This window comes from Terrapene carolina, unplaced genomic scaffold, assembly GCF_002925995.2.
Source record: "Terrapene carolina triunguis isolate 2854851 unplaced genomic scaffold, T_m_triunguis-2.0 Scaffold192, whole genome shotgun sequence".
Lineage (NCBI taxonomy): Eukaryota > Metazoa > Chordata > Testudines > Emydidae > Terrapene > Terrapene triunguis.
In genome coordinates, this window is record NW_020664543.1 from 16,208,889 (window position 1) to 16,230,152 (window position 21,264).

The 21,264-nt window shown below is 51.4% G+C and overlaps 1 protein-coding gene across 2 annotated transcripts in view; it reads right to left on the reverse strand.

Moving 5' to 3' along the window:
* Positions 1 to 5,791: 5,791 nt before the first annotated feature.
* RHBDF2 (rhomboid 5 homolog 2) overlaps positions 5,792 to 21,264 on the reverse strand; it is a 78,001-nt gene continuing 62,528 nt past the window's right edge. For both annotated transcript variants that reach the window (XM_026654430.2, XM_026654429.2), the window contains exons 5-18: positions 20,850 to 21,062; positions 19,243 to 19,371; positions 18,020 to 18,150; positions 17,505 to 17,708; positions 16,807 to 16,918; positions 15,693 to 15,767; positions 14,923 to 15,084; positions 13,263 to 13,369; positions 12,428 to 12,491; positions 12,008 to 12,102; positions 11,273 to 11,348; positions 10,491 to 10,591; positions 9,844 to 9,997; positions 5,792 to 7,018 (exon numbers count right to left, since the gene is read on the reverse strand). In XM_026654430.2, coding sequence (XP_026510215.1) covers positions 6,599 to 7,018; positions 9,844 to 9,997; positions 10,491 to 10,591; positions 11,273 to 11,348; positions 12,008 to 12,102; positions 12,428 to 12,491; positions 13,263 to 13,369; positions 14,923 to 15,084; positions 15,693 to 15,767; positions 16,807 to 16,918; positions 17,505 to 17,708; positions 18,020 to 18,150; positions 19,243 to 19,371; positions 20,850 to 21,062 — 2,043 coding nt within the window. In that variant the 3' untranslated portion in view covers positions 5,792 to 6,598. The remainder of the gene's footprint in view (positions 7,019 to 9,843; positions 9,998 to 10,490; positions 10,592 to 11,272; positions 11,349 to 12,007; positions 12,103 to 12,427; positions 12,492 to 13,262; positions 13,370 to 14,922; positions 15,085 to 15,692; positions 15,768 to 16,806; positions 16,919 to 17,504; positions 17,709 to 18,019; positions 18,151 to 19,242; positions 19,372 to 20,849; positions 21,063 to 21,264) is intronic.

A 21,264-nucleotide genomic window follows, 5' to 3' on the forward strand; every position in this document is an offset into this window, starting at 1 on the left:
TCCAGAGCTCAACAGGCAGGCTCCATAAGGCTCCAGCTGTTGAGTTTGACCTCCCCAGGACAGGGGTACGTCAATCCTGGCTAGCCCAAGCCTCCCCTTTAGCCCCTGGCTTTAAAAGCAGCAGTGGGAGTAATAAAGCTCTGAGAGCATGTTATGCAATTATAGAGGTGGGAAAAAACATTGCTTGAGAAGCAGCACCACATGGATCAGTTCATCGATTCCCTGTTTTTGTTCTCTTTATCAAATGCTCCAAGGCCAATAACATGTGGCAGACACCTCTTGGGGTCTCTGCTGGGAAAAGCCGTCTGCGCCTTCTCATGCTAGTTGCTCGCTGCCATGTTCTGCTGTGATGCATTAAATGGAATCCGTTCTTGTACGTTCTGTACATATGTGAGATACATTCAGCTACGCTAGGCTCCAGCAAGTCCCCTTCCTCCCTCGCCCTCCTGCTGTTATAGGTTGACAACCAACGGACGTGTGAGAAATCCCATAATAATGTAGGCTCAGTGATGGCTACCCCTGCTCCAACAGACTAGGGCACCAACTTCCAACCCCATATAGGAGATACTGTCCCCAAACCACAGCATGCTCAAGGCCTAAGGGAGAGCAAAATATAACATGGGACTGAATGCTCTCTAAAGAGCCCAGCAAGGAGGCTACACCACTTGATAGACATTCCCATCAACTCCCACCCCAAAATGGCTATTAAGGGGTAGCTTTTTCAACAGACCCTTTAAGATATATTTGTGGTCCTTATCTAGTGAAATCCAAAGCACTGCTAGAATGGCTCCAGAGAATCACAGATGAAAGTTGTTCCCATCAGATAATCACACAGGGTTTTGCAAAATCCAAACATGGCAACACCACTTGGTTTATTCCTTCAGAACAAGAGGGTACATCAGCCCGCACTCCCTCCCTCATCCCACGGACCAGTTCTGTGTATAGACCAGAGCTACTAGCTCATGCCATCCTAGTTCACTGGAAATATGAAAGCCCCTGGGAACACCCTGTGCTGTTTGTCAGTTCCTTTGTTCATCAGCAAATAAAGGGTTTATTTGTTGTGTTTTCTAATGGGGTTCTTGTGTGCGTGTTTTTTCCTGGAACACAATTCAACAGCCAGTAACAGCGGTAGACAAAGGGAAGGGTGCAGAGTTTGGTCTGCACACTTGAGAAGTTACATCAAAAAGCCAGTGGGCCACAAAGCATCTTCGCCCGGCCGTTTTAGCGAAGTCTAAAAGCTAAGGGAAGGTTGGAAGTATCCAGCCGGAGGCACAAGGGAACATTTGATGCTAAGAGGGAGTGTGAAAGGGAGAGAGGTAACCCCCCCTCTCCCTCCCCCCCTTGCTGCAGGGATACTGCAGGATGACAGCCCTTCACGCTGGAGTCTGCTGCCTTCCCTTGTTTGGCCCTCTGAAGCAGCCTAGGAGGCGGTCGTTGAGGAGAGACTTGTGCCACCATTCCTTTCCATAGGGCTTCTGAAGCCCTATCTGCTTTCCAAAGATATCCAGCCTGTCTCACCTTCCTGGCCTCCCCTTGCAAGAAAAGCAAAGTCAGTTTCGCCTGCCTGGACTTTGGTTTAAAAATCTGTTCTGAATGAAATCAATCCTTTCCCAACAAGCATCCTAGGAATTTACAGCAGAAGGGAGGGGAGAGCTGTTTTGTGCAGGACGGAGGAAATGCAGCCCTACCTTTCTGGAACGTCCCTTGTAAGGAAGGACAGATCAGAGCGCTCTCATATGTCCGGGCTGCGGGCAGCATACCACAAATACAGTAACACTTCACATGCAGGATACCGGTGGCTCCCAGCATACCTGGCTCTCCCACACCAGGGCCAGGCCTGCCCGCTCTATTCTCACCCTTGGGGCAGTTTGAATTTAAATCAGGAAGGACATTATTTCCATCCACCCCACTCCTGCTCCATGGCTGCAGCCCCTCCCACCAGACCCCGCTCACTGTCTGGAGTTAACCCACCCTCTGTCCTTAGCAGGGAAACTGCACTCAGGTCTATGCTAGAAAACGTTGCTGTTATCGTAATGTCGGGTAGAGACCAGCCAAAGCCCTAGCGTGGTGTTTTTCTAGACCAGTCAAAGCCCTAGTGTGGACAGAGTCCTTTCGCCAGGATATTTTGTTTGGGGACCCGGTATCAGCTATACTGGCAAAAGCATGTGTTGCCAGTGTAAGCAGTGTCGACACTAGGAGAGTTGGTGGGTATAGCTACACGGGCAAATCTTTCCTAGTGTCGACTAGGCCTGTGTTAAGGGGCAGCTCTGCTCCTGCCGCTCAGCCTGTTACCGCAGGAAGGCACTTGTTTAAAATCCCATAACAGGACCTTTGGCCAAGAAGCAAGAACAGAGCCTGTATGTGGACTTGCACCAGCATGGAATTCAGACTGGACCTAGGCCGGGCTCTCTGTGCAGTACAAAAATTGGCCAACTGCTTGATCCCAATAGTAGAGGGGACAGCTTCCACTGCAGGAGAAGACTGCTCCCGTGAAGGGTGCTGCAGAAGCATCAAGGACTGCTAGTGGCAGTCAGTCAAAGCAGGCAGCATTTAAAGCCTTCATGTGAGAAAGAGGAGATGGCAGCAGCAGGAAAAGGCAGTTGGCACTAGCCAGAGTGATGGGCAGTGCAGCTCCATTTATCACCACACGAGGCAGACTTGAGTTCTGGGACTGTAAACGCCCTCGCATAGAGTCCAGGAGCGACACAAACCACGTGAAAGTCTCATGGGGCTTGTCACTGGAACGCCCTTGATTGTCTCCAAGCGCCAGGATTCAGTAGCTTAGTAAGTTTCACAGACAGCAAAACCTTGTTGAATCTGCAGTAAGAGACCGTTGCAGATGACCAAGTCAGTGAGAAAACCCACAAACTAGAGAAATAAACGATAATCACCTTTGAGTGCCACGTGCCATTAAATGGGGTCTGATGTAGCACCAATGAAGAGACTCCAGCAAGGTTTGGGTTGGGATACAGCATTAGCCATATATAAAGTGCACGGAAGGCTGGTCTAGCACACTAGAGAGGAAGGAGGGTCCAGTGGTTAGAGCACTAGCCTATGATCTTTGAAGACTTGGGTTGAGTTCCTTGCACCACAGATTTCCTGAGAGACCTTGTGCAACTGACTCTGTGCCTCAGTTCCCCCACCTATGAAATGGGGATAATCCCATGACCCTACCTCCCAGGCACGTTAGAGTGAGAGGTGCTCAGATGCTAAGTACCATCGAGAGGAATTACGCAAGTCGTAATGAGACCACATTGTTCTCTCTTCACTGGGCAGTGGTATGAGGGTACCTGCCCAGTGAGAATGACTGCATTTGGGAGACGAGCTAAGGAAGCAGTGGTGGGTTCTGCTACAGGGTAACTGACTCAAGACCCTTCAAGGGCCACAAATTAAGACGACAGCCAGGTTAATTAAGAAGAGTTAGACAATTTGTATTTCACCATCATTGAATTTATGCTTCGGCTTTAGAGTCAACTCTGGTTCTGTTTATTCCACCCTCCCTCCCCCAAACTGGTCACAAAACAAGTGTCACTACCCCCACCTAGTGTCCTCCATCCAGCAGCAGCGACTGATCCCGGAAAACGGGCTTTGTGCGCGTCTCATTAAATACAGACACATTTAATAAAGGAAAGACAGTACTTAAAAGCATCAGTGATGACAGGGTAGAGCTCCAGGTTTTGGATAAAATAGCATGGGGGGGAGGGAAGAGTAGGACTGGAGGCAGTATGGGGAAAAAAAACCCCCACACTGTACGTAGCCACCCACCCAGCCCAAGTATGCTGGGAACACCATGTGGCCCGGCACCAGCACAATTCGTGTTTGCTAACCCAGGGAGAGGTTTCCAGATGCACAAGTGTGATGGGAGAAGCTGTTTGATCGTTGTGAAATGTAGGAGCTAAAGGGGCCCATCTCCTTGCTTGGTTTACAGATACGGCTGATCATAAGCCAGACAAGCCTTCAGGGTGCTTAGAGCAACATGTACGGACCCCGCATGCTGCCATGGCTCAGACGAGCAACGCCAGGCATTCATTATTCAAATGAACTGACATCCCTGCCTAGCCAGAGAGGAAGTACAGCATGGGCAGCAGCAGGGCAAGCTTCTTCTATTGTTGACCCAACCCCAGCCCACATCTGTGCAGGAGATGGCAGTTCGGTCTCCACCCATTATTCAAGCCTTCGCCTCACTGCTGAGCAGGTGCATGTGCACGTGATGTGGATACATATCCACAGGGCTGCGAGCCAGCAGCACATGACACGCAACGTACTGAACAGCCACCAGAAGATAAACATGGTCCGTTGCAGGCTGTATCAGAACTAGGGACCCCAAGGTGAATGCCTCTGTCTTTCCATTATTAATATGCGCTTAAAGCTTCCAAAGTCTGAGTTAAAGGAGGCACTTTCCACTTCTGTTCATGGATGGAATCATTTTAATTTATTGAGGACTTAAAAAGAACTTATATTTGCTTCTTTAAAACAAGGTCTCAGCCAGTAATGCAGCAGTGTAACTTCAGAAGCCCAGTTCTATGTGGTCCGAATACCATGCTTAAGAGCTTAATTGTTATTTCTCTATCATGAGATCCAAAGTCTCCTAGTTACAAGATAATTAAACTTTGGGTTACTTGTTAACTTAGAGTCGAATGGCCTAGTTAATATACAGGAACATAGCATGGAACCATATAGGATAGTATCTGGCATGCTTTTACTAACTGGATAGTTATTGTACTTGGGCCCTAGAAGAGAAGGAAAAAACTAAGATTTGGTATTTCTCTGGGTGCTTTTTCTTTTCCAAGATCAGGATTTGGACACTGAAGGGACAGCCGACAGTTCCTCTTTCACCCAAAAATCTACCCCTCCACCCCCTTGTGGGTTAAAAGAAAGAGGTAATACTGTGGCAAAAGTGGAGAATCACCCTCTGACAGTCATGTCATATGAGAGGAGAATTCAGAAACCCCAAGAGTCTGAAGCAAGGTGGGGCTGTAACAGTTGCTAACTAATCCATGCCCCCCCTTCTTGTGCCTTCCTCAGCAAACGCACGCACACTGACCCAGAACTGTCAGCAGCATTTTACTCTGTTAGTTCATCTTTAGGACAGTTTCCTGGTCGCCCTAGCTAGGAACACACTGATTCCGGTAGCAAGCCAGATGGAGGCAAGTCCAGCTTCAATGCAGTCTGCTCCTCTGTGCTTACAAAGGAAAACTCCAGCCTCAAAAATCCTATTCCTTGCATGTCATCCCCAAGCATCAATGGTTTTAAAAAGGGGGCCTTTACTACTTTAAAGAGCAAACAGAAAAAAGGTTGGGATACTTTGATGATGAAGATTGGGACTGAAAAAATAAGTGTCGCTGAGGGCCCAATTCCACCACCCCTCCTTGGGCTGAAGTGGTACCTTAAATAGGCAAACAGACTGATTGCTACAGAGCCGTTTTCACAGCAAAGCACTGCTCAACTTGAGTAAGTGGGCAGAATTAGCCCTTATGCACCACACTGGAAATGGGACTCTGCATCAGCCTGAGCAGTGTCATTAAAAACGGTCAGTTTCCTCTGAGCCAGGCACCAGCATTCAGACTGGAGCCGCTAGAATGACAGGTATTCCCAATGACCACTTGAGGACTCTTACCAGTGAGCATTTGGTTCAGGCGCTATGGCTGATCACTGGTGTTTTTCTCTAGAGCCTTATGGAGGTAAGAAATATTGGCATATAAAAAGTGCCCCCTGCAAAAGGGGTTCGTTTTCACAGTACGATTCACAGTACCCGCAAGGCACTGAGATGGGATGGGGCTACAGGATCTCACGCCATTAGGCAGAAGGAGGGAAGGGCAGGTCAGGAAAGGGAGACCATTGAAAGAGATGCAGCGGGGGGGAGAGGGGGAGGAAAAGAGGCAGATTTTGCTGACGGAGCTCAAGGAGTGTCATTCAGGTGCTTTCAAGGCAAGCCCTGAAACGCCTCATTCTTGGGGCTTCAGTCCCATAAGGAAGGATCCAGCAGTTTCGCCATGGAAGGATTCACGGAGGGTGAGAGGGAGAGGCACTGGAGGGGGCTGTTCGGCAACACAAGTCCCTGCACAGGGCCGTCACCTCAGAGCACGGCCTGCCACTGGAGGCCTTTCCCAGCATGGAACAAAAGCACCAAAGCCTCCCACGTTCCCAATTTGGTTCGAGTCTTTCCCAGGTGAAGTGGCTGCTGGGCTCCCAGGCCAGCAGCTGCACCTGGGGATTATGGCTTTTCAATGTGGGGTGACAGATCTGTCCCACGTTGGCCGGACGAAATGCAAACCAGGTCAGTTCAGCTCCACTCCTTCCCACATCCAGCAGTGACCAACCAGGGCAGCTCCCCCCCTTGTCCCCAAAATAACAGCACCTGCCCAGCACCAGCGCTAAGGGACAGACTGTGGCTCTGAGGCAGGCCTAGCCCTGAGTGAACATCCTGCATGGCTTTAGACAGCCGAGAAGAGGACTGGGGCACTTAACAGCAACGTCACCCCTCTCCGTTGCACCCTGATTTGAAGTCACTTTCCCAGTCACTGAGAAAATCCACCTGGTGCCAACTTTCCATGTTAAAACCTCTGCCCCATCCTGCCCTGTCTCCAGGCTGAGGGGGTCAGTGCAAAACCTGGTCCAGGTCATACTTCTCGCAGAACTTGCTGGTGAAGGGCAGGCAGGTGAGATACTCGATCCAGTGCCAGTTGATGGGGTAGACGTAGAGCCAGATCACCAGGGACGCAAAGAGACCCAGAAAGACCAGCATGGAGACAATGATCATGGCCCGCTTGCGGTACTTGTCCCCGGTGCCAAAGGTGATGTAGGGGAGGAAGGCAAAGGACAGTAGGAGGCCGCTGAGGAAGCCGAAGATGTGGGCAATATTGTCGATCCAAGGCAGGAGGCCGCACAGAAACAGAAAGAGGACGATCCCAAAGAGGTTCAGAAAAGCCTTCCAGGGCTTCTCTAGGATCTGCCAGCTTTGAAAGAGCTCCACAAAGAGGCAGGCCAGCAAGCCAAACTGGGATCCAGCAGGGCCAACCTGAGGGAGATAAAGATGGGAGTTACAGTGGGTCCCACTCAAACTTAATTCAGTTACAGGAGTAAAAGCAATGTGGTCCAGTGGTTAGGGCACCATGGGAATCAGGAGAACCAGGCTCTATTCCCTGCTCCGCCACTGACTTGCTGGATGACCTTGGGCAAGTCACTGCTCTCTTGGTGCCTCTCTTTCCACTCCCAGGCTTTGTCTGCTAGTGTGTAGACAGAGGGCTGGGACTAGGTAAACCCCGGCAAGGGCTCATTCAACTATTTTGACACGTGCTGTCCTTCGTTTAAATCCTGAGGTGAAACAGCGATAAACTGCTCCCCTGTGGCCAGGGCTCTGTCTCGTCACTTGCTTTTGCTTTACCGCTAGAGACACTGAGTTAAAGACAAATATCCAGCTCAAGCCAATGGTGCTCCAGACAGCTTTTGGTGCATCCAGCTAGCACAGCGATCAGTTTTCTCAAGACGCCTGTAATTTATCACAGGCAGCAAACAGCCACGGGAGGGTGAGTTGGATTCTGTTCTGGCTCCTGATTCAGCCAAGGGCAGAACCTGTTACTGGTGCAGGTGGGTGAGACAGGAAGAGACCCAGCAAAGGGGACTGACCAGCACGCTCCCCCTACTCTGCACACCAGAGGGGTGGGGATGACAGAGGTGAAGCAGGGGAACAGCGAGGACGGGGAAGGAAGAATTAACCTAACGCTCCCATTGGCGGCTTGGGACAAGAGCCCTGGTGCCTGGGGCTGCTCAGACCTGCTGGGAAGTGGCCATAGAAAAGAAGAGTTCAGTACTCTGGTTTCCAGAGAAGTCAGTACTTTTGGTGACTCAGCAGCCATCCCACAGCAAGCTCGGCCTCCATCCCGCCCCGCAGGCTAACTCAAACAATCACCCTGAGACCCAATCAAAGGGATTACGTGTGTGTGATCTAATGCAAAGCCCATCAGAATACTGCTGACAGATTAGCCATCTGCCTGGTGCATAAACCCGCAGGGTGCATGCACGCTCACGTGCGTGTACATGGGACGGCGTGGCACGTGCAAACCCTGCACATGAGACAGAAGTGGATTAGGGCCAGGCTGCACCCCCAGTGCATCAGGGAAGTAAACGGGACACACGGATCAGTCGCAACTCAGACTGAAAACTTTATTGGACTCTCTCTCTTTAATCAGGCTACTCTACCTAGGACTCCTGGATTATGACTGATGAGAGAAATCAAGGCCCGATCCCCACTAGCAAAGAGTCTGGAGAAAGTTGAAGATTTATGTGGTTTAGCTGAAATATGCCCTTTGCTCACCTTGGACTAGTCTACACTCAATGTCGACTCCGGTTTTAAAAAGGAACCAGGTCTAAGCTATAACCCTAGGTGTTCACACCTTGGGCGACTGTCCCCATATGTATGCGCCAATGCAGTTCAGAGCTCAGGAAGCCCCCTCCCCCCACTCCCGACTGCCATGACCGAGTAGAAAGAATAAACTCCCTTGCCCCGGAGGGGCAGCTACACCTGGAAAGTCAGTGCCGAAGCAGATAGCTACGGAGCATCCTTAAAAACCATCATCCTCCGACTGTAAGTGCCTCCTCCAGCACCTAGCACAGTGGGGTCCCAATCCTGAACTGGGGCACTGGGCGCTGAGGACTAGAGTTGGAGGTGCCAAGCACCCCCACCGCTCACTGGGCTGTAAAAGGACACGGCTCAGAGGGATGCTGCTGTCTCTTCTCTCCTTTACCCAGGGAGGGGCTTGGAGCCTAGAAGGTGTGGGTGGTTTTACCTGATCTCTATAGTAATCACCCCTTTCCTGTGGGGAAATGGGCAGACAGCTCCAAGGAAGGTACCTCTGAGTGGGCAAAAGGCTGTGCGGTGGCGAGACCCCCCACAGGTCGGGCAGTGGGGGGTGGAAGCAGCGAGGAGGAAGAATGAACGAAAGGCAGCAGCTGCCTTGCAGACTGGGGTCACTTATTAATCCCTCCAAAACCTCCCTTCTCAGCTCAGGCGCTAGAGCAGTCGGTTTAAGCAGTCGAGAAAGCTGGACCGCTACCACCAATTCTCTCCCTGCTCTCTCCATCCTGCTGCGGTGGCTAATCCCATTATCCATTTCCTTTGCATCACAGGCTACCGAGCCCACGTTCCGGGTCTGGGCCAGGAGCTCGGGGGCCAAGTTGCCTGTTACAAGCAGCCGACGGAGATGCCCTCTCAGCTCTTCCCTGAGCTGCTGGGCGGTGTGACGAGCAGCGTCAGACACAGAAAGGGCAAAGGGTCCGAGGGAAAACAGCTGCTGGCTGAATGCCCACGGGGGAGAATGTTAAATGAGCTCAGGCCACCAACCCGAGAGCAGCCCCACATCACACACTGTATGGAGGGCAGAATGGACCAGTGTACGTGGGACCTGCCACGCAGAGCCGCCAGGCAGTTCCCGCACATTAAACCATTGCTGGGTCTCCGGGTTATTCCATGTGTTTCGGACTCGTAGCCTGAGCAGGGAGGCCAAGGCCTGACCTGGCTTTTTCACCCTCACAGCTGGTCCCCAGAGAAGGGGCAGCCTGAGGCCCATCGACAGGGCAGAGCGGGGCAGCTGGTGCACTTGGAGCCTGTGCTGTACCTGCTCTGTGGATAGCTAGAGGGCTTCAGCCCACAGGGACGTCAAACCAGCACCTTGCAGCCGCACTAAACAACGCTGTTAATGGTCACTCCCCCGCAAGGCCCTAGATCTCTGGCTGGGTACTTACACAGCCCCATCTCTCTGATCTTTGCCTCTGATGGCGAGAGTGCCGAAAGCTGGCAGGGCTAGAGAGACAGTGGCAAAACCCCCAGTCTCAGAGCACCCTTACCTCTGCCCGGTATGGAAGGAAGATGGCACTGGCCAGGTTGCCAGTGATGCCGCTGAGGATGAAGATGATTGAGATCCTATGCCAGCCTGCCAGCTTCTCCAAATCCCTGAGGACTGTCATCTGGAAGATCACGGATACCAGGCAGTGAACTATCCTATGGAAATACACACACAAATGCTTAGTCTGCAACCCCCTGCACCTATCCCATTCCCTCTCACCCCACTCCATCGCCCACTCACAGCAGGGATTAGAGCTACTCAGGCTTCATCTAAATCAAAACCTAACTCATTTCCTACAAGTGGTGTCCCGGCAGAGGAGTCTGGATTGGCAGCTGCAGGACGACGCTAGGGGACCGTTTGGGTGCAGGGACAGGCACATTTTCATTCTTGGAGGCTGGGAGGGGGAAATACAGTTTCATGCTGTTCTTCATTAACCCTTTACCCATAGCATCTGTCACGTCAGGGAGTAACGAGAGAGTGGCTCAACCAATGGACATGCCACTGTCCAACCGCTAGTCGCATCCCTGGTCCAGGGCACTTCGTTTGATTGCGTGAACATCACTGGGCCTGCCAGAGGCAGAGGCAAAGCTGCAAAGGGAGGCTCTTGGACGAATGGAGGATCCCCACCCCACCCACCCTGCTTCTTACCCGGCGTGAAGGAAAAGGGACAGCCAGAGTCTGTAGAACTGATCGGGGATTTCTGGGTTCAGGAAGGGGAGGAGGCCACACACATCATCCAAGCAATGGACCTGAAACGGAAGGGAAAGCGCCACAGGGTGAAACGAGCAGTGCTGGCTCACGGCCACATCTCAGAGTCTTTAGGGAGAACAGAGGCTGGAGAGGAAAAGCACAGGTGATGCCGACTCATCGCAAAGCACGTTCTCAGGCTATTGATCAGGTCCAGCAAAGCAGCTTCGACCTGCCCGTGGTACATTCATTGAAAACCCCAACATGAATGGGTCAGGTCAGAGGTGAGAGTGACTCCCACAAGTTAAGGGGCAAAGCACCAGGGCAGCATGGGTGCCCAGCACAGATACGGGGTGAGTGGGCTTCTCTGGCGCCCAAGCTGATACCCAGGCAGTGCATTTTCCTGCCTGCTAGGTACTGCGATACCATTGCAGGCTGCTTCAGGGCCGGATGCTGCTTTATTGATCAGGCTCTTGTCATTCCCAGAGCCCGCCCTCGTCCCTAGGATTGCTCTGCCCGGGACCAGCAAGAATCTACCCCTTTTTATTCCCAGCCACCACCGAGCTGTGTGCGGGCCCAGCTCTTCAAGGCAGCTGGCCCCCACCTCGCGGTCTCATGGAGATACACGGCCAGCCTGACCATTGGCCAACGCTCAAAGCATTCAGCTCAGGAAAGCACAGGCTGAGCGTTAGGCCCCCCCACATGCATCATTTCTCCAACCCAGCGCCCCAGGCTCGGCTCACCTGCGAGCAGAGAGTTGCCTCCTCGTGGAAGTAGCCGTGCATGAACTCGCAGTATTCCCGCGTAGTGATCTCGCAGCTAGCGCAAAGGAGGACAAGGTGCAGTCACTTCATGCAGGGATCCCTTCCCCTTCACTCTTAAAGCCCAGATCCTTGTTTATTCTCCCCTCTGCCCAGGGCTAAGATGGAGGAGTCTATCCAGGTTCAGTCTAGTCTAGCTGCATTTAAAGGGTTTGGCTGAAACTCTCAGCTCCTGGCTTGATGCACTGTGGCATTTTCTGCCTTTCCCAAGAAGGGCTCTCTGCCCATCACAACAGACCTACAGGGGCCTTAAGTCAATGACTGGCCAACAATGGGTATGTCCCAGAAGGAAGCATCTTTTCCAAGAAAGATCCCAAGGAAGTTAACCGAAGAAGCAAACCCTCGTATGATAAGGCATAGCCCCAGGACACTGGTCTCCAAGGGCAGAGTAGTCCAATAGCAGTTTCCATGCACATGGACATCCTACATGTACCCAGAGGGATAACGACAGAGTCAGATATGCAAAGCCAGTGGGAATGACCTTTACCCCACTGGGTCCAGAGCAGTTGTCTCAGATGAGCCCTCGGCTCCCTCCCCTCTCCTTTACCCGTGTAACACAAGACTAATGCGATGAGTAGACTAGGGAGCTTAGCCAGTGGCATGGCAAGGTCCAGTCGCATCAGGAATGCTGCCTGGAGGAGCATGGGCGCAGCTTACCTGCCTTTGGTACTGATACAGCACGGTCTCCCTTTGATCTCACAGTCCAGGTGCAAAAAGCCTGTGTGGTTGTTTTTGGCTTGATAGGTGCAAATCTAAAAGGAAGAGTGAAGAACTGGTTAGAGAATGGGAGAGATGCACATACTGGTCCCTGCAGCTGAGGGCACAAGTGCTCATGGACAGCGGGCAAAGCGGAGTTCCACCTCCCAGACCCAGCACGCTGGGGTATGCTACATCAAGGGCCTTCCTCTCTCCAAGCTAGCACTTCTCTGGTCACAAGGATTCCCCAGCTTGGCCAAAAGACAAGCGCCTTTTATTTCTCTGCCTTTCTAGGCCAGGAGGCCCCTCCCAGAACGCTATGGGCATTTCCAGCGATGAACGGGAAGGGAAACAGCAAAATATTCCCTGGAGATTCCTTACCGGCCACTTGGTAATGTCATCTGGCCAGACGTGAGGCGGAGTGGAGGCCGGCTCCTCGCACGTCCTGTGGGAATGGAGCAATCAGTGAGGAAGGGTTTTGCTGGTGCATCCTTTGTCTGGGACCCTCTGACAGCCCAGAGCCTTTCGCTGACAGTCCTTGACGGGCACTCGTAGGGGTCTGGGTAGCTTCTCTCCCCTCCCACCTCAGTGCAGAGTCCCCACTTCATTCTCTTTGGTCTAGGAGTGTCAGACTTTACTACGCACCATGTCCAGGCTGACTGCGGCAGTACAAGGAAGGGGACTGCGCGCTGCCTAACAGACAGTTTAATGTGCTCTTGGGTGTACCGTGTCACATGCCCAGAGGCCCTGGTGACGTGCACACAAATGTAAATATCCAATAGGTAAATTCATCTCTCCGTCTCACCATTAATTACGACAAACAGACAGACATGGTTACAGCACAAAACTGGCAGTCAGGACTTCTGGGTCCTACTTCTAGCTGACACCAACTTTCTGAGAGAGCTCAGGCAAGACTGTTTCAGTTACCTATCTCTCCTTCCCTATCTTTAAAATAGAGCACGTGTGTTTGGAAAAGTGCTTTGAGATCCTCAGATGCAAGGTACCATGGGCATGAACATTCTCCCTTAGTACAACCCTTTTATAGCAGAGCTGGAAATACCGAACCCAAGACCCACCCACCTCCACCCATGGTATATGGTTCCCAAGCCACCCTGCAGACATGGAGACATATCACGGCCTGCCTCCAATCCCTCATTCCTATTCAACAACCCATCCTGTCCTGTCCCCTCCACTTTCCCTGGAAAGGTGCCCATACCTGGGGTCCTGATGGCATACAGCCCCGGACATTCGCTTCCAGCTAGAATTGCCAAGGATCGTCGGGGAGTTAGAGTCTGGCCACTTTGTGAAAGTAGCTAACGTCTCCTGCAGTTCCAGAGAACGGGAATTTGGAGAGTGGGGTTTTTTTAGTTGTTAAACAGATACACAGATTTGATGTGTTCAAACCAGCTTATTCAAACGTGGGTCTATTCAGTCAGACCTCACAATCCTCTCTGCACTACCAAACACCCACCCGCCTGGGCTGAAGAGCCATCCTGGCATCATATATCGCCTCTTGGATGGCTGTTTTAGTGAGATGCTTCCTGTCCTCTGGGTGAGCTCCCCCTAATTCCCTTTCCCCTACCCTGTAGCTGATAGCTATCACAACATTAAAAAGACTCACATTGGGAAAAAACAATTGAATTAAAAATCAATTTGTTTTATTTAGGATGTTCTCTAAAAAGTGAGTGAAAGAAATCAGATGCAAGAAATCACCCCTAAGCATCGCACAAGTCTTAGAATCCGTGGCAGCACCCCCTAGTCATAATCCATGTTATTTAAATGGAAGCGATACAGTGTTTAATTTCTTGCATGTGTCATTCACGACTTCATTGCCAGCGTTTGACCCCAACACAAACCTGCTTAGCACATTAGCTGCTGTCCATCCAGTGGGCCAACTTGAAGAAAACATCTTCAGAGAGCAACTGAATTTGCCTCCCCTGGTGGCATAGCAACGTGACATGACACCCAAACGAGCAGGGCCCCGCACACTGCCGGTTGCTGTGCAAGACCACCAGTATGCATGTAGATGCACAAGGTTTCAAGTCATCTCTGCAGCACGCGGCCAGGAAGAGCAGTACCAGGTGCAGAGTTGGTCAGAAGGACCACCTGCTGCTCTCTCATCATGCCTGGTGCAGCGAACATGGAAGATTCCATGAAAAGAGTAACCCAGCACACAAATGGGTACAGGAATTAAGAAATTAGTGATGTGGGTTAATAATTAGAAGCACGATTAGAGGGGATCTAAAATGCCACATAGTAGGCAGGTATTAATCTTGCAGTGATCATGGAAAGTGATTCAATATGGTGTATGTCCCACTAGCTGCATAAAGCAGGGGTATGAAACATCCAGTCTAGTTTCTTAGTTTTCAGGTTCATCGGGTCCCTGAGATGGCGTGAACTGAATCAGAACTTTCCATCTGATGAGCTCCTCTTACGTTTCCTTCCATTTGTGTGTCTAATAGTCTCCGCAGTGTTAATACGCAGAAGCATAAGAATAAGGCAAGTACAATGGGCTTCGTGCATTGTTCATACTTAAGAGTCTTAGCTTGCGGAGAGCATTAGGCACAAAGATGGATGGAAATGCAAACGGTGCCCATCAGAAGGGAGGTCCTGATTCCTAACACCACTCACTTATAACGAGACAAGGCCAGAGGTCAGCACCACTTTACACTCAAACCCCACCTTGCCTCACCACTCTCTTGGTTCTTCGCTAGCGGGTATCTTTCCTGGTTCCTTCCCTGACCTCATCACAGCAAGAACCCCCTCCCCTGCACTGTACCCACCCCAAAGCCCTGTCTGCATTAGTCTTGCAGCTCTCCTTGGGATTCCTGGAGGTTTCCTGGTCCCGTAGGAGATAGGCAGCCGAGCGCACTCACCGAACAGTCTTTTCGCTGAGTCTGGATGCAGCCCGAGTTGTCGTTTTGGACGCAGCAGCCCGAGTTACGCTCCTGGTCCCTCTCTTTTTGAATGCGCTTCTCAACCTGCTGGTCCTTGCGGATGCAAGGGGAGAACTTGGCTCCCAGGTGGATCAGGTCGATCTGAAACGCAATACAATTTGATACAAGCCATTTTTTGTGCCATTAAAGTGCTGTGTGTTATGCAGGAGCGGTGGTTTAAAGGCAAACTGGGGTACACTACACCTTTGGGGCAGAGGAGCTGGGATTTCTGTGAGTAGCCAGTGTCAGGGGCTGGATATCCCAGGGGAGTGCTTCCCAGGGACTCGGGTGCACCTGCTGTTATCCTGCAAGGCAGATGGGGCTGGGATAGCCTCGAGGAGAGCACTCGAGTGGCTGAAAGTCTGGTGGGGTGAGGAGCTAACACCCAGGCAAGACTAGGGGGTAACAAGGTGGCTCTCAGTCCAGGGTACCCCAAGAACTGTCACACTCTATAGCACTCAGTGGGCTGAGCCACATCACAACAAGTTACCAGCAACACAGATGGGAGTTGAGAGAGAACCCAGAGATGGAACAGCACGGGGCTGCAATAGGTCAGGCCTGACCTGCTAGATAAAACGGTGTGCAAGGGACGTTTGGACAGCAGCTGTCAGAACCTCGCTTCTCCTTTCCTCTGCACCGAAGTGTAAATTCCTCTGTCTCCTGTGGGGACAAGGAGGAGAGGGAAAAAACAACCTAGACATGTCCCTTACCGAGCCCGGGCCAATCCAGAAGTTCTCCTGCTGGATGTACTTCACACTCTCATACACACCTTTGTTCCTCAGCACCTGCCAAGTGGGCACAACATTTAAAAGTCACACCGTGTAATTCACAGCAAAAAGCACCCAAGGTTTAACAAGATGGATTTTTTCAATTGCCAGCCCTGCAAACTCAGCCTGGGATCCAAGAGTCAGGTTGGCTTCTCTTTGGCTCATAGAACAGTGAAGGAACTTAACGACACATGAGCTTTCATTGTGTTGCCCAGGTGTAATTTAGAGAATAACTTGGCCTGCAAGGGAAGACCAGCTTCATTTCAAGTCTTTCTACTTGTGCAGCCTCACCTCATGATCATTATTAGATTTTAGCCTCTCAGCACCCCTCTGAGGTAGGGCAGTGCTACCTCATTTTACAGAAGGAGAAACAGACGATCAGGTAACTTGCCCAAGGTCACACAGGAAGACAGTGGCAGGGCTGGGAATTTGACTCATGTCTCCCAAGTCCCAGTCCAGTGCTTTATCCACTGGCCCATCCTTGCTACCGAGATCCCAGGCTGGATTTCAGGGCGATCAGGGAGGGGGAAAGACGTTCCTGTTGCTCACAAACTGAGCACGTTTGATACGGAGTCACAAAGACGCTAAACATGGTAACCCATCACTCCCAAGGCCATTTAAAACCAAAAGAAATCCAAGTCTGTCTGAACATGTGCTACCACCCACTGAACAAGGGGCTGCTTTTTCCAGACTGCGAGGTTAAGAGGAGAAAATAGATTACAGGAAAGAATAAGTGTTGGCCATCTTCCCAGGAAACTTAATTCCTGCCTTCCTTTCAGTGCCTGGGTACCTAGGAGAGAAAGGAGCCACCTGGCTAACTGTACGCAGAGAGAGATGCTGGAGAATTAAGCCTGCATGGGATAATCCCCATTTTGCTGGCATTCAGCAGAGCTGGGGCAACAGACTTGCTTTAAATCAGCTACTGGAGTCCTGGTATTGGAGACAGGATTCCCCAGAGAGACAGGCAGTGCCAGAGGTGTCATTAGCCCAAGGGACCCGATAGGCTAGACAGCACCAAGACCCCAAAATGGGCACAGCCAGTATCGATGAAACTTACTAACTCCGCCGTCACGTGCTGGGCAAACCCGATTGGCGCGATGCCATACGTGCAGATAACCAGCAGGGTGATGATGATATGGACGAAGGTGAGCCAATAGGTGAAATACGGCCTGGGGAGGGGAAGGGAAACACAAACAAGGGTCGCTCGTCACAGACTGAGCAGCTCCGTCCCTGCCAACCTTCACTCACATTAAACCAGCAGGCTGGAGATGCCCACATCCGACACAGCGGGGACATGGCAGGGCAGATGTAGAAGGGGATCAGGACGGGGATACGCAGGTTGGGTTCGGAGGCGCATTGGCCGAGCTGCTGTTGGGATTGCCTTAGTTAGCATTTCACAACCCCAGTGCAAGGCATATTTTACATCCATGACCACTAAAATGGAAGTCAAGTCATCAGAGCCCTTTCCCTGACCACCCCCCTCTCCAATGCAGCTCCTCGTCTGGGAGGATATCTGCTGAGATGAGGGGCCCACAAAGGCACTGGAACTTAAGCGAATAGAGCTCCCCTGCTGTGTATGTTTGGAACCACTGAGCGTGGGCCCCGATCCTGATCTCGCTCCCCTGGCGTCAATCAGGAGCCAGCCAACATCAAGAACCAGGCCCAGCGTTTACATACGGGGCAGCACTAGGATCCAGTATCAGCCCGGCCCATTATAACCGCATCCCCCCCATCCAGCCGGAGCTCGGCCCTCACCTGTGACTGTCTGTGTTCTCCAACTGAGACTGGACTACGCTGCTGATGCTCCGGCGGTACGTCCTGTTCAGCCACTTGCCCACCACCCCCAGCCCGTAGTATCGCTTCTTGCGGTCAAAGGCGAAGTGCTTCACTTTGGAAGCGATCCGCTTGCCTCTCTTGGGACCGGGGACTGCCGACACCGAGACCCCGACACCTTCCTTCCTGCAGCGAGAAGCATTTCATTCAATTCCCTTCAAAGAGGTGGAGTTAAATGCTTTACTCCCTTTCATGCAAGGCCTCATCACAGCATGGCCAGTGGTGCCAGAAGTGAAAGGAGTTGCCAGGGAAAGGGATGGGGCCAAGTCCCTGCTGGATATCTAGCCCAGCTCCCCACCCCAGCACCATTCAGTGCAATGGGCCAGCTCAGAAGCTACCTAGGAACAGAATATCCAGGACAGCACATGTCCAGTCTAAGGGGCACCGGGCAAATCTCTGCGGCACAGCCCCGAACCCGAACCAGAACTGATACTCACAGAACAGGTTGCTCCACCTCAGAGGATCGGGCGCCGTCCAGGGGAGGAAGCCCTTGGAAGTAAGCGGCTGAGAGGGGTGGCGATTCGAACACTTCATCCGGCATGGAATACATCTCCTCGTGCGCATCTATCTGTGAGGGACACAGCAGAGACACACGGGTGATGGCCTAGCTCAGACAGAGAAGTGATCCAGATGGTGCTCCAACCAGACTTGCTCCTGGCTTAGACCTGGCTTTAGGACAGGGCCTTGTGGGATGATGGGGGATGATCAACCATTAATTCTATGGAGAGATTTATGCTTAGCGCAGCATCGTGGTATCTGATCCTTGATTCACCAAGCACTAACAGGGTCTTACAAATCGGGCAAGGAAAAGCCGTGGTTCCTGTCCCAAGAACTTACAGCAGATCTGGGTTCTGCAGCGCTGGAGACGCTCTATTACAATCATTTTTATTACAGTTGTGTCTAAGGACCAGCGGAGATTGAAGCTCCTTTGTGCTAGGTGCTGTACAAACAGTCCCAGCCTCGCACACCTTACAATCTAAATCAGACCGAAGGCCTGGGCCACGCTTAAAGCTTAAGCTGACTTTGCTACACCATTCAGGGGTATGAAAGTCTAGATCCCTGAGCGCCATAACTGTGCTGACCTAGCCCGTGGTGCAGATGTGGCTAGGTTGCTGGAGGGATTCTCTGGGCTGTGTCTACATGACAAGGCTGAGCCAGCATAGCTACCGCGCCAGAGCTACGCTGCTCTAGTCCCCGCAGCGTAGATGTGGCTGAGTGTTGCTACTGTGGGATGGGACGTACGTAGGGAGAAACCAGTGACCATAATTAAGGTGTATTTCCCCCTTTGCTTGCGAATAGAGACTGTAGCCTCTGGGCGTGTTGGGCGATAGAAGGCAAGGTCAGTGTCCCAAGCAGTAAAAGCTCTCTGGGGCACGGGACCTGTAAGGTAATAGCCTGGGATGCCATGCACCAGTGTCAGAAAGATTTAAAATAAAAGGGGGGAAGAGAGGGGAAATTTACACTGGGTGTAAATCAAAATCTCACAGCTAGGGAAGTGAAGCCCCAGTTTCCATCAACGTGCACAGACTGGAGTCTCAGCAGAGCCAGTCCGGGGTCTCACATCACCAGCCCCAGGGGGTCCAAGACCTGGTGACTCGGCCTCAAGGAAAAGCCGCAGGGGAGAGGGGGTGAAGCTAGGAGATCATGGAACCATGCTTGCCTTACTGAAGAATGAGGAGTCCAGCGTATCTGCAGCATCCACCATGTCCTCATCCAGGATGCTGGGATACAGGAAGCTCCGCTTGTTGCCTCTCTGTTTCGATGCCGAGGGCTCCAAAACTGAACGTCCCTTTCATGGAGGAAAAGGCAAAACACTGGGTGATGAAATGCACTAGTAAAGCTGTACCTTGCCAAACTATAGCAGGGGACCAGGAGGCAGTTTTGGGGCTGAAGGCCAAGCGGATTAACCTGATGGCCGGGAATCTGCACACAGATTTCCCAAAGAAGGAAGCCGTCAGCTTTTCAGATCTCTGTTGGGGAGGTTTGCAGAGTGTTGCATGCACCTCCGCCAGCACCCAGCAGTACATAAGCAATGATGGTTCCATAACATGCCTCAGAATCCCAATTATGCACCAGCCACACAAACACCTTCATCGTTGGATCAGAGATTAGAACACGCAGTAAAAAGGCAAGTGCAGCCATCACACTCCAGCATCGAGCTAAACACAACAAATGTGTGTCCTGCCCACACTAGAACTCTCAGTCACAGAGTCAGAAAAATGTGGGGCTGGAATGGACCTCCAGGGTCACCAGGTCCAGCCACCTGTGCTGAAGCAGCACCAAGCAAACTGAGACCATCCCTGAACAGTGTTTGTCCAACCTGTTCTTGAAAACCTCCAGTGATGGGGATTTCACAACCTCCCTTGGAAGCCTGTTCCAGAGCTTAACTGCCTTGCTGCATATTAATGTACATGAACATGTTAAAAAACATAGCTCAAAATGCCAGTGTCGCCAAACTCGATGGTTAGAGCTGATCAAAACTGGCCTTTCCATCCTGCAGAAAATTTAGAGAGATTCTGAAATCTGGTTTTATCCGAAATCGGGCCCAAAAGTCAAAATCTCCAAATTTGTCTAAACATTTTGGCCTTCTCAAAATGTAACATTCTCCTTCATGGCCCCATGAAAATGTCAGTGAAAACACCACATTCCAGTAAAGTGTTGTGATTTTGTCAAATCAGCATGGTCTGATGGAAAACTCTTTTGTCAGAAAATTTTCAACCACCTCTGTCTACAAGGTGAGCCACATCTGGCTCATATTGCCTGTGAAACCAGGTTATTCTCTAGTACAGAGCAGGTCTGCTAATGGGCCCCAGCAGAAACTCACCCATGACTAGGTTTTTATGCAATGAAATCAGAAAAATCTTCACATGTTAAGGGTTGCCATTCAACGCTGATTTGCTTAAAACAGTTCATTGTTCACTCAAACCATTTAACTTCTTAATTAAAATTCCACTTAAAATAAAGCACTGCAATATGTCGATTGACATTGCGTATGTTGTCCAAACAAAACATTTTGCAAAAGTATCAAAACAAAAATTTTGGGGTCTGCAAAATGTCCCAGAATGCAATGGCAAATGGTCTTGCATTAAGTGTCGTGGGGGAAAAAATGACTGCATTTGCAGAGCCCTGGGAGAACCTGAGTAAGGGCTCCAGTTCAGATCTTGAGAACACACAAGGGACAGGACATAAGGGTGCTCTGGACGAGTCTCTGAGGAAGGTTCACTAGGCAGCAGCTCAGCTGGGAACGCATTCACAAGCAGAACTCACTCTGAGGATAGCCGCAGCTGCCCTGAAGCTCATGTGGGCGACAGACTCCCGCTTCCTACGGGGCAAACGGGTGTAGCCCGACCGCACGCTGGTGAAGGAGGTCAGGGAGAGGACTCCAGGCGTCTGGGGTGGTAGAACAGGGTGAGGGGTCCGAGGACGATCGACTTCATCCGGATGCCGGAATGGACGGCCTCTGGCCAAAGGGTCTACGATCTTAGAGTCACATGGACAGAGAGGCAGAAGTTAGTGAACTAGGTTCGGTTTTCAGCTCCGTGTGCACATGAATGTAAGAGAGAAAAGGGAGACACAAAGATACGCATTATGCAAGTGAACCCTGTTGTGAGTGGGTTTTCTGCCAGGACTGAACCCTAGGGTTACCATACGTCCGTTTTTTCCCAGACATGTCCAGCTTTTT